Source organism: Harpegnathos saltator, unplaced genomic scaffold (genome assembly GCF_003227715.2).
Source record: "Harpegnathos saltator strain DR-91 unplaced genomic scaffold, Hsal_v8.6 scaffold708, whole genome shotgun sequence".
Taxonomy (NCBI): domain Eukaryota; kingdom Metazoa; phylum Arthropoda; class Insecta; order Hymenoptera; family Formicidae; genus Harpegnathos; species Harpegnathos saltator.
Window position 1 is genome coordinate 343,063 of NW_020230547.1, and position 13,290 is coordinate 356,352.

At 51.6% G+C, this 13,290-nt stretch overlaps 1 protein-coding gene across 2 annotated transcripts in view; it reads left to right on the forward strand.

The window, feature by feature from the left end:
- The first annotated feature begins 211 nt into the window (after positions 1-211).
- Positions 212-13,290, forward strand: part of rau (RA domain-containing protein rau) — a 34,383-nt gene continuing 21,304 nt past the window's right edge. The window contains exons 1-2 of one of the 2 annotated variants that reach the window (XM_011148811.3): positions 212-701; positions 2,069-2,288. In XM_011148811.3, the coding sequence (XP_011147113.2) occupies positions 2,085-2,288 (204 nt within the window). In that variant the 5' untranslated portion in view covers positions 212-701; positions 2,069-2,084. Of the gene's footprint in view, positions 702-1,857; positions 2,007-2,068; positions 2,289-13,290 lie in introns of those variants that run through there. The other variant, XM_025305699.1, reaches the window with a different exon arrangement.

The following is a 13,290-nucleotide window of genomic DNA, read 5'->3' on the forward strand; positions in this document are numbered from 1 at the left end:
GCATCAAGGGTAGGACCCGTCTCCCTATTCGCGGCTGGTTCCGCGGACTTACGCCTTTCGCGAGCTCGGCAGCTCCGAGCAGGCCGAGCAATGTCGCCCCCGCAGCTCGCTGGCGTGCGTGCGTGCGTGCACACCGACACACGCTCGGCTGCGTGTATCACACAGGAAGGTCGTTCTCTTTCCTCCGCCCGGCCTGCCCGCCGGCGCGGGGCTTACTATGTTGGCTTACTCGCGCGTTCTCGCCAGTTGTAACGGAGCGCTCGCGGAGCGCACACCGTGGCGTATCCATCGGCGCGCGTTTCAAACTCAGACAGCTCGAGTCGCCTTCCGCTCGACTGCTCTTCTGCGAGGCTCGCAGCTCTGTCGCTCCTCCGGCCGGTCTCAGTGATTCCTTGGATACTCCTCCGAGGTCCTTTCGTGTTCTCGCGGGCCGATCGCGCGGGGGACGTCTCGTTCACGAAATGCGCGCCGGAAGTCCCCTCAAAGTCGCGGTGAGGTGGTGAGTCCGTTGGTGTGTTGTGGCCATCGGGTGAATCGATCAAGCGACGGCTAAGCCTGCCAGGTGCCTCCTCGGTCTCAGACAGTGAACTTGGATCCTTTCGATGCCACTTGTGCGTTAACTTGACGCGAACATGATTCCCGCGCGCTGACGTGTGCGCTGTTGCGATCACCGCGGGCTGCTCGACTGCGAATCAGTAAAAGTGAGTATGCAACGTTCGAGCGTCTCGTTGACTCGTCTGTTCGACTTTCAACGGCGAAGTCTAGTTACTTTTTCCTCGAAGTAGCCCGGAAGCTCGCTTGCGTCTCCTTGCGTTCTCCTCTCGCGAGGTTGCTCCTGATATCATATCGGCGCATCCTCCGGGTGCACGTGCCCGCAGCTCGCGCTGCGTCGGTCCGCTGATAACACACGCGAGATGTGCTGTTGACGTGTGCGGTTTCACATGGTGGCCTTATCGTATGCGTGATGGCGAAATTGCACGGCTCAGAACTAAAACGTAATGTCCGCTTCGGGAGTCTCCTCATCTCTCGAGGTTGTCCGTGCCGGAAGATTTCTCACGGAGAGATCCGGAGTTGCTTCGCTTCTTGAGATGTTGAGAATCCCTGAAGAGGTGTATATAAGAGAGAACTTTTTGCGTATGACGCAAGGATAGAAGTCGTTTTTCCTCGAGTTCCTCTCATTGTCTCATGCGGCTCGTGCGGCTCGTGGAAAATATGTTTTTCGCACGTGCGTGACCGATGGCCGGACCCTAATATTTCAGAGAGCGCGAGAGGACGGTCTCTTTCCCGCTTTCCACAGGGTAGACGTGCGTGCGTGCCTGCGTGCCTGCCTGCGTGCGTGCCTGCCTGCGTGCGTGCGTGCGTGCGTTCGAGATGTGCAGCACACCGGTCTGGTTTCACTCCGACGTCAAATTACACAGCCGCGCTTAAAGTGTACCGTTGCACGCGTCCGGTTTTTCCGCGAGCAGGTTTCCCGCCACTTTCCACGTTTGTGGAAGCTAGCAACCACACAAGTCGCTGGACACTACGTATATCGGAAGGCCGCCGGGGTAATTACGGTTTTTCGTCGACCTTGCGAGAGGAAACGCACCAGGAGATTAATTGAAACGCAAGTCGCGCTGCGCCGGCCGCTCCTGTCGGCAGGATACTCCTGCGGAAATTCACAATGAGTGAAACTCGACGTGACCATTTCACGTCGTATTCCTCGCGACGAGAGCGGCAATCGAAAGTACTCGTGGTGTTCTTACACTCGTCGCCCACGCGGTGGGTCGCGAAATTACTCGCTGCCGCCGCCGCCGCCGCCGCCGCGAATTTCCGCGACTCATTGCCCGCGTCGATCTCCATCATTTATCACGCGCCAGAAGCGCGTCTCTGACTCATCTCTCAGTGCAAATCGACCGCTTCACGGTAGAACCGTAGATGGAAGCAAAGCGTGCATGCCCGCGAGGTAGAATCGAAAGTCACTTATCATCGTCGTGCTCGATTCATTGAAGCGGACGACCCATCAGGTTCGCTCACTAGCCGAATACTCGCGATTTAACGTTAAACGACCCGTGGATCCTGATTGCAGATAAGAACCAGGAGGAATGTTGAAGCACGTGTCGGTCTCGCCGTGGAGAGGGCGGTCGGACAGCGTGAGTCTCTCCTCGAGCGGCGGTGCGAGTAGCTGCGGAAGCGGAAGTCCTACCCCCGGTCACACACCACCGCCCTCGAGAGCGTCCTCATGCGCTTCCCTGGCACCCCTAACCGCCCTGTCGAGCTTCTCGCCGGCCGACACCGCACCCCAACAGGTGAGTATTCCGCGATGATTTTCTCACACGTTGGAACATCTTGACGTTCGAATCGCGAAAGGTTGCTCCTCGATTCTCAACGCGCTCGTGGACGCTCTGAACGAGCGGCAAATTTATCCGATGATGATGTCTGATTGATCTTCAAGTATCCTTCGCGTTAGGTGGTAAATCAACACGCCACCCCGATAAACGCGACACGAGTGAGAACGAGCTAGGCGACGCGCGAGGACATTTGCGGGAGACGGTCAAGAACAACGCGGGAGGGTGCAAAAAGCACGACGCTGCGTCTGACAGAGCAAACGAACAGCACAAGCGGTCGTTTGAGCGCGCGTGTGACGTAGAGCGGTTTGGCGCAAACGGGAGCGACACAATTCCCGTACGCTTATTAACAGCTGGACCAGGCATGTGACGGTCGTACGTTGATGAATTCGTCAGCCAGTAGCGCGGCTTAATCCACATTTATTTACGTCGTCTAATCCGCGATTACTCTTAATTCGCGTCTTCCCTTGAAACACAATCGTGGAGCGAGCGTCACGCAGAGCGACGAGTCGACGGTGACGGCAACGAGATCCTTTCGATCTTGCAGCCGCGGAGTACTCTAGCAATTTTTTCTAAATTAAAATTCATCACAGGATTTTGCGAAGAAAATTTGTATCACAAAGCGGGAGCCGCATACGTGGGGAGGGCCGAATATTTAAAATGTCTTTTGATCGGCAGCAATTTTCAGCGCAGGTCGCATAATTCCTCTCACAGCTTCTAGAGCCTTCTTCTGCAGCGCGACCGCATATCGTGCGGTTACGCGTCCTTTTTTGCGCGAACAGATACATAGACACGGCTCTCTCTCTCTCTCTCTCTCTCCCCCTCTTTCTCTCTCTCTCTCTCTCTCTCTCTCTCTCTCTTCAGAGGGCTTCGTCCCAGGAAGACGTTCAGCCAGGGCATATTTTTCTTCGCCATCTGCGCAGACAGCGGGGTAGGGGAGGAAGGGGACACATGTTGGCCGCTATTTGAGATTTCGTCTTCTCCGCAGGAGCAGCTCGATCGAATGATCACCCGAAAATAACGATCTTCAAGTTCAACTTCAAGTTCGATGATAAGTCCACACGTATTATATACCTTCGGCGTCGCCGTTGGAATAATAACAGCCGATTGTAAGCGACGAGCGTTTCTTAGAGCGGCTTCTAAGTGTTCCTGCAATTTCGCACGGCCGATTACGATCAGGGTCGGCGCATTAAAAAAAATGTAGCCGCGCTAAAACGCAAACGTCACTATCCCCGTTTCCACCCGAGCTCCAGATATTACTCGCGCGTGCGATTCTCCTCGATGCGCACGCTGCGGAGACCTTTCATTGTGCGTCCGCGCTCTCGTCTGACCCGTTTCGCACGCGGTTGCAAAGATTGTCGCAAAACGCGCGAGCGCCTTCCGTTAGCTCGTCCGGGATACTGGCCGCGCGCGTATCACACGTGATAAGTATTTCCATAATGAAGACTGTAGGCGACGCGAATGTTCAATTAACACCGGCCAATCCGTCCCGCAACTGTAACTCGATCTCACGCGCGATAACGTAACGACTCCTAAACGGTCTAATCGGGCTTCTCGATCTGTCTTGAATTTTCCTATATCGAACGATGACCTCCTCCCGTCTGCGACGAATCCCGTTGCGCGCGATCGTGTCGCGCGCGCGCGCGCGCGCGGGATGAACTTTAAGAAAGAGAGTGAAAGAGAGAGAGAGAGAGAGAGAGAGGCACGAGAGATTTTCGTGCCGCGTTTCGGCCCTGAAACTCTGAAAGCATCGCGACAAGAAGTCCCGTCTTTTTATTATGGGGCTGTAAGAGAGAGAGAGAGAGAGAGAGAGAGAGAGAGAGAGAGAGAGAGAGAGAGAGAGCAGGGACGGGCTCCCGTTTCCGAAGGCGCAAGAGACGTGTGCTCCGCACTTTTTGCCGACTGGGTCCTGGATTCTCTGTGAGAACCCCGCATACCGAGATGTCACACATTGCAGCAGAGTTCACAATGAGCAGTGAAAAAGCGAGTGCGAGCGATGGTGTGAGCATGGCGGAGAGCCATTTAATCGCGCTCGCTGCCGGTCTGCGTTGACTTTTTGCCGCTCGCTCGCTCGCTCGCTCGCTCGCTCGCGATTAGGCAGCGCGTTTTCAGAGGAACCTTGGAACAATTGCCGGTGCGCGCTAATTCGCGCGCGAATGGTACATTTTGCGCAATTAACGCTGAAATATCAGACACGTGGGAGACGCGGCGTCGTTTGACGCCCTCGCCCGATGCCCGATCTCTCTCGTTCTCTCTCCTCAGCCTCCTTCCTCCCGCTTTTCCCCAGCATCAATAAGTATCGCCGTGCGTTAATGAAGCGACTGGATCTTGCATCCAATTGGCTATTTCGCGCACGCGAAATCGACTTGCACGCTTCGTCACGCCTCTGGTCCCGGACTTGTCCTGGCCCTTGCAATACTCGACGCGGCAGGCCGTGTTTCCGGTTGCCTCGCGGTTCCACAGCGCTCTCCGTCGAGTCGATTCCGCTGTGGACTGTGTGACTCTTGATGAACTGTACCGCACCATCGCGGTTCAGATCGCGGATCCGCCAGCAGTCGGCTGTTGTTGTTCATCGCTACGATGATGAGAATCGCGGTGCTCAGGAGCGAGCTGAAAAAATCCTTGCACGCTTTATCGCTCGATCGAGTTTCTTCGGCAGGTGAGTCGCTACGAGGACGATAATCGGAAGTGACGAAATCGTAATCGTGCGTACATTTCGAAAACGTTCATTGTCCTGCGGTTCCCTCGGAGCGGAGGCATTCCTCGCATCGGTGACTCGAGGAAGGTCGAATTTACGACGCAGCGGATTTCTCTCACTACTGTCGAGATGTTCGTAATCCAAGGTCACATTACTGCGAGATCGCTGCGTGTCATCGGCATCGCTTCGTGCTGCTTTTTGTAGTAGACTTACGTTGGTACTGGCTGACGACAAAAGAATCGTGAGATTGTCTCTAAACGGAAGAAGAAACTGAAGCCAATTTTTCCGAGAGAGTTTGCAATTTTGCAATTCGAAGATGTTAAGCGTGGAAACGGCAGGAGAACACGCGCAACGCTTATTATTACTAACAAAGCAATAATTAATAATAATATAGTAAAATACTCGTTCGTTCACCCACCGTGCGTAGGAGAACAATGAAAGCATGTAAATAATTTACGGTATCAAAATCGAAAAATTCCTAACTCAAAAAGGGTTTTGATTTTTCGGCCTATGTTTACTGTGCACTTTTTATTCTCCATTTGTAACATCATATATTCATATATATAAATATCTCATGCGATAAATATCTCTCTCTCTGTTAAACAAAGGAACAAATCAACATCTTGGAAAACTTCGGTTTCTTCTTCTTCACTTTTCCGCTTAGGAATACAGAATATCTTGCAATCTTTTATCATAAAATCGGCATTATATGTATACGATCTGCAATAATTTTTTCTGACGATACGATGGTACACTCTGATTAACATTGCACCACCCCGAGGTTAAAAGGGAGGATCTCTCTCCTTCCCCCGTAAACTGGCAATTACACAGATATTTACTCAGGAATCATTGGCCATTACCCCGCAGCTCACGGTCAAGTTAACACCACTCGCACAGCCGCATGCTCGCACGTGTGGGGATCAGGAGATCCATTCGACACACGTTTCCACGAGAGCGTGTATCCACGACAAACCCCCTGCCTTTTCTTTTCCTGCTCCGATTCCACCGTTCGCGGCAGACGAGATGAAACCAGACGAGACGAGACGAAGAACGCGCGATAAATTGTGTATCGCTTTAATTATTACGTGCCGCTTCGGCCCGCATGACGGCGACACCACGACGAGAGGGGGAACGAGTGGAGGAGGCCAAGAGGAGAAAAAAAACGCGCAGGGAAGAGAGATGGAAAAAGAGCGGGCAACGAAGCGCTATCCTCGTGAAGGCTCTTCACCCTGCTGGAGGCCCCGTATGATGACGAACGGCCGATCACAATGGCGTATGATCAGGACGCGACCCGAGCTGAGGTCTTCGTCCAGATCCAAGGATATCTTTGATCATAACGCGAAACAGATTGCACGATAGTAGAGGCGGAATAGTCGAGGACGGGGTTGCCCGTCCGAATAGAAAATGAGAATCTCTCGAAAAAATATCGACGGACCTCATCGATTGCGCATCGAGGCACTCGCACGTCGACTCGTCAATCCGGTTCCAGCACGCCATATTAAACGACTGTTACGGAAGTATCGAACGCGACGTTCCTTCTCTTCCTCTTGCCTCTCTTATGCCGCGGAGATAATTATAGATTATTATCCGCTTGTACGTTTCGGGAGGAACGGGATGAACTCCTTCGCTGGGACGAGTCCGATGTTGCCGGCAAGCTTCACCGAATGGACGATCTTAAGCAAACACACCGCCGCCGTACGAAAACACTTCGGTCGCGGTAAAAAGTAGGAACTGCAGCCACCCCGTTTTTCATCGTTGGCGGCGTGGAATTCCTCATCGCCGACGTACACCCGGAGGCGACGGTGTTCCTTAATCTCGCCGGGTCGAGACCAGCCTAGTTTACACGCGGAAAAACGCGCATCGCCGAGGCGACTGTGAACGACGGCGAGAGATACGCGGGGGGACTCTCGCGGAAGAGAGGTTGCGGATGCGTCATTGTTGAAGAGCGCAAGTCCCTTGGTTCCGCAAAGAATATTACGTATACCTATACGCGTGTATGCAGGTTGCTATCGCGATTTTTTATCGCACACGCCGGGCGAAGCTGTGGATAGCCGCGCGTGTTAAGTTCAAGATTACGAGCGGAAGCGTGGCACATTAACGGGTGGAAACAACAGCTTAGCTGCAGTAGTGACGCGTACGATAAGACTAATCACGATGAGACCAGTCGACGCGAACTCGAGACGGCTCGGCTATAACAGCTTGAACGGCTAGAGTAAAATTTGACTCGTTACTTTTTATCTTTCGACTTTCGATACTTGGAGATTATCGCGGCGTGTATTTTCGTTCGGGCTACAACTGTGACGTTCGTTCGAGTATCGCACGAAGAGATTTCGATAAGATTTCTTTTGTTCTTCCTGTCTATTTATGCAATTGCACCGAAGGGATGCATAGAATATCGTAATTTGATGAAGAGAGATGTGCTCATAAATATATTGTTTATTAAAATAATGGTGTGTTGCATATTGTATGTGCCAGCAGAGTGTATCGAGAGAAGGTACGTGGAGGTTTTGTTTGCCGTCGCGATCGTCCATAAAGAAGTCTGAATAATCGCGTCTATCGTAGGGTAAATAACAGCGCTCTTCCATTTTCTGGAATTAGCGATGGCGATTTTATATTCCGCGCGAGTTCATCAATCGTTTCATTCATGTTTCGCGGCGAATATCTGTGAATGGGAGAGAGATCGCACGAAGCCCGCGCCGTTATCTGCACCGACACGTGAGTCTCGCGTTCTATTCTTATGAGGGACGCCAGTCGTTGCTTTTATTTCTTTACGGATACGAAGGCGGTTCGCGGAAAAACGGGTAAACGGCACAGATAAGAGCGAAGAAAAGCGTCTCGATGGGGTCGGATGCTGGCGAAGTAGATAAACGAAAAGAAGAAGAGGACGTTTTACGATTTTATTTATAGATAGAGGCAAGATCGATGTGTCCGGCTTAATAGTGGCGGAAGTCGGACTTCTACAAATTCTACGGGCTAATTGATGACCACGGAGAAAGAATCTCGTCGGAAGACCAAAAACAATTTCCGAATGTACACGCTCGTCGCACGACCGGAAGCAGCGGCCTGGAAAACAAACGGTTTAACGAGATTAAGGCAGCTGCCTGAGCGTCTTTTTCACGAGGAGACAATTAAATAAAATAAAATAGATAAAGGGAAAACAGCGAAGCATTATGAGAACATAAATGTGTACACAATAATGTGACGCTTCATTGCGCCGAGCGAAAAATCTTGTTTATCGTTTAGAACCGGAAACGGCGCAGAGAGGAAGATGACAGACGACTATTTTTACGCGCTATCGCGTCACAGCAAGATAACTGATAGCTTGATAGCTGATTGATAAAAGCAAGCACTTTTCTTCCGCCCGGCGAAACTAATCCGGCTCACCCGATTGAGCATTCTCGTTCTGCTCAATGTCACCGGATGATAATTCCTAATTGAAATGCTTGACCATTATCACGCGGGAATGGCGCGCTGCTACATCCGCGATTTAACACTCGAGCCTCGGCGGTGAACCGGAATCCGTTGCTTAACGGCCATGATAATCGGCGTATTACGTAATATGACGTCTACTCGCCGCCCAAGTGCGTTTCGCCGATCGCGCGGCGTTTTGCACGATCGGCTTGTGTACGCAATCCTGCACAGTCATGGTAAAAACCGTGGAGATCGAGAAGTGAAAATATGAAAATGCTAATCGCGATCGATTTCGCAAATCGGCGCCCGGTGATTCACCGTGCGATCATTTGCGGGTGAAGTCATCGTCATGCAGGAAAACGTCCTGGCGCGTGCAAGAAGAGAAGGAGGGACAAAAGAGGAATATTGATGTCGCGTTTAAATGAAAACTCTGATTTTCCCATTGTCATCCAAATGCTGCGACGAAGCTTGATCTTCTGGCCGGCTTCTCAAGGAGAAAATTCCGAGGCGAGCTCGCGAATCGAACGGCGAGCGGATTTCATTCATGAGGTTTATCGTGAGAATTCCTCAGCTGTGAATGTCGCCGAGGTCCGGTCTTGGGCTACCGGTGAAAGCACCCGCGTAGTCGGCCGCTCACCGTACTCGAAAGTGTTGTTCCTTCGCGAGTGTACTCATGCCAGCGGGAATTATTGGCCAGTTAAACTTGGACGATCCGAAAACGCGGTCCAAGCGAGCCGTTGGAGTCGATGCTTTACACGCTCATAAAATGAACGATCTTACGAAGCTTCGGTAATACGCAAGGACGAAGCAAGCGCTGGCGAGACATGTAAATCACGGTCATAAATTACGTAAAAGAGACGCAGCGTATAAAAGTGTTTCGACTTGTGTGACCGAAAATTAAAACCCCGTGAGAAAATCTTTACGTGAAATCCAGTCTTCTTCGGTCTGGCTCGAATCTTCGGCGTCGATTTCTCTTCTCTTCTTTTTATTCTTCCTGCTCTGTCGATCAGGCTCGGCTCTAATCAACGATAATTAACATTCGTAATCGTATTCATCGGTTCACGCTAAGAGGCTTCTGTACCGGCGGGTTCGTCAGTTTCTGGAATCAGCTGTTGCAATACGACAACCGCAGTCGGAGGCGGATACAGACGGGAGAAAATTCTTCGAGGAGCGTTTAAACGCGCGTAACGTTGGCGTTTCTAGTCTCGCATACGATTGCATGCGAGCGCGTGCTAATGCGTTTGCAATATATGTGTTGGTTACTTGCCGGGCGTCAAAAGACACCTTATGTCATCACAAGTCCACGAAGTATTCGATTGTGTCACCGTGTGGGACGAGAAATTGCATTCTGGGAATCCGCTTGAATGTCCTTGATTCCTGATGCTCATTGCGAGAAAGTATCGGAACTCGTCGCACACCTCGGCGAATCTTTGCGCACCTGGCGATGTCGTCCCGTGCAGTTGTGCGAAAATATTCTCGCCATTTCCCAAACTCTCGACAAATTTCCCCGAAAATATCCGAGTAAGGTAAACGTTCCAATGGCCGGACACGTCCCAGTATCCGACCACTTAAAAAAAAGAAAATATTTATTATTTATTTTAACAATAATGAATGAAAGTAATAATTATTGTAACAAAAAAACTCCAATATTTAGCAATTAGTTGGAAACAAACATGCCCAACTTGATACTTTTGTGTTAAAATAAAAATTAATTAAATAAGTATGCACCTATGGTTTGGCAAAATAACGGTCAATCGTTAATAAATTCATCAAGAGACAGCATCTATATTTTTATTATTTCCCATTAGCACATACTAATTTTCTAATTGCCGTCAGACACTGGGAAAAATATATCCGAACATGGGCCATAATCTATTTCAACTGTCCGGTCACTGGTACACATTAATGCGCTTCATTACTTGTGCAGATATTTCATTTGCCAATCATCACGTTGCCAATGTCATTAGTATCATTAATTGAAGCTTGTAATTTCGTTCGCTCTTATCTCCCTTTCGCCGTGTTTCCACCGATAAGATCGGAATCGTCTCCCAAACAGGTGGTCCCTTCGCAACGCGCATTATGCAACGAGCCGTGAGTCACAATCGTGTCGGGGTCTTTGTTTCTACGACTATTAAGAATCCTTTCTCGGCCGCGTCTCCTGTTCAACGTACATTCAACATCTGGCCGATCGACAATTGCGGTTCGGGCCTCCGGTACAGATGGTCGTCGCGCTTCTCGTTCGTACGACGGGCCGAACAATGATGATTGTTACATTTAACATTCCTCGCTTATGGCCCCGCCGGCCTTTATGAACGTCGCATAATAATGGCCCAACATCGCGCCGCAATGCTGCATGGGCGGAAAAGGGTGGCGCAGAGATCCCGAGGTGATCTCGAAGGAGTTAAAAGCCGTTCAAGTTTTACTTTTCACATCTCAAACGCCTCTCTCCCCCTTCGAGCAGCGCTGCGCACGCGAGGTGTTGAGCGTTCGATTATTTTATCGCCGCCATTGTCGCAACTAGCGCAATCAGCGCGTTGCGTTCGCGATGCTGAAGAGAGGAAGCGCTTGATCACTTCTCTGAGACAAATTCCCGAGACGTCGTCGTTTCCTCTTCAGGTATCCCAAGGATCGAATCGCGTTCACTCCGTTTACGGCGAAAAAGTGGGCCTTTTAAGAGTCCGCTTTCGTAACGGTACGTCTTTCCTCGCGGCGAGGATGTAAACTCGCAACCGCGGGCAGCACATCGGCGACAGAAAAATGACGCGACGCCGGCGACGAGTTGCAAGACGAGATGATTAATTCCTGCGGTCGAGGAAGTAACGCGAGATCCCGGGATCGGATCCTCTGCCGCTTCGGCCAAAAGCATAATGATGTGCGAACAGGTTCCACTCGCCGCTCCTCGTCGCGACTCTGGGAAGTTTAACGCTCGGGACCGGCGGACGTGCGCGCGCGCGCGCGCGCGCGTGCATCTTGGCCGCGGCGCGAAACCGCAGAGGCGCACCGTCCTTTCTCTGCGGACGATACGCGCGGATAATGTCGCAGTGAAAGCGAGCCATTGTACCAATTGTGAATGCCGAATTGTGCGGCCGGCGGGAACGCGTGAAGGGTCGCCATTGATCGGAGCCGATGACAATCGGCAAAGGTGTTGAATTCTGGGCTGAGAGGACCTCCGGTCTCGAAAGAGAGAGAGAGAGAGAGAGAGAGACACCACCGTCACCGACGTCGTCTCGTTTACTTGGTCCCGCGACTTACCACGTTCACGTTAAAAAAATCGCCTTCCCGTTATCGTCGCTCCGCACCGCCGACAAAACACAACACCGCTGATTCGCGACGCGTTGGCTCAAGCGCGAGACGTTTTCGTTCCCTACCCGTTCACGTACGTACACGGTATATATCGGCGATCCTTTGTTCTCCGCTGCGCGGTTCCCGCACGTGCGATCGAGGAGGAAGCCAGGTGCCGCGGGAGACCTTTTCCCCTCGCTAATACGGCGCGCCCTCTCTGCCCACACTTCTACCTAAGCAATGCGTATCGAGAATTAACCGGCGCGGCGTTTCGTCGCTAATCTCGGACAAACGGAAGCGCGAGCGGATACACGATCTCTCGTCCCTGCCTGCGACCCCGGCACCTTCTGCGGCTCGCGCGCGCGACAAAGTCCACCGTGGAATACAGGAATACGATGTTTGTCTGGCCGCGGTAATTCAGTGCGAGCGAGCGAGCGAGCGCAAACACAGTTATCGCGGCGGCTCCGTGAGCGTTGATATCGCGCGCTGATATACGCGCTCGGGCCGAAGCGCGACGCGGCGCGTCGGCGGACGAGAAAGGGGAAGTCGAATGAAGAAACTTACTACAACGGCGGAGAGAAGAGCGGCAGGGGTACGGCGAGCGTCGAAAGAAAGAGTGAATGGGAGCACTGTGCGCCAGATGGCTCGTCGCGGCGCGGCGCGGCGCGGCGCGGCGTCGCGCCGCCCTCTGCGGTCGCGCGTATCTCGCTCGATCCCATTATTGTATAATAAAGATCCACGATCGCGCATGGCGCAGGGCGAGTCGTCGCGACGATAACTGTCACACGACTGACCTTTGGCAATCCATGGCGTTTTATAAGGCCCCCGGCCGGCTTATCGCCGCGAGACTTCCACGAATCCGGAGGGAATCGTAAAGAGCGTGGGCGCCGTTTATTCCGCGGCGATGAAGAAAAGTTCCGAGCTGCGACGGAGTCCTCTCTTGAGGACAACGGATGGCGGAGGAGCTTGGGCAGAACGAGGACAGCAGCAGGAGCCTTGAGCCGCGGGAACAGCCGCGACAAAGAGAAAAATTTCTACCTCGCGGCCAGGTGGTGTCGATGTTATGAGCGATAACGCAAAAGAGACAAATAATGTAAGATTACAAAATGTATAATTATAATAATATAATTACAAAATGTCTCAATCGCCTTCGGGAAAACGGAAAAGGTATGTTGCGCGCCTAACGGCACACACGTAGGCGGAATAGGAACTTACAAGCTTGAGCAGGATTATATGCAATAAGGTGTACATCCTTTCAAAGTTGATCGACCAGACTGAAGTTAAATGAAACGTGACTCGGTTTGACCAGCAGAACAGTGATTATTCGATGATGAAGGAGAGTACTGGTGAAAATTCCAGGTGATGTTAGACACCCGCGAGTTCAGACGGCCGGGTGTACTCAGGTAGCGACAGCAAGGTAATACCTACGAGTTTGGACTGCCAAATCCAACCAGGATGGATCGATTCATATTGATACGTAAAAAAAAAGTAATTTCAGGACAAGCAGAATCATTTTAATTTTAGAAGATTTTATTCTTATATATGGCCTCAAGAAGATTTCTCTAAGATTAA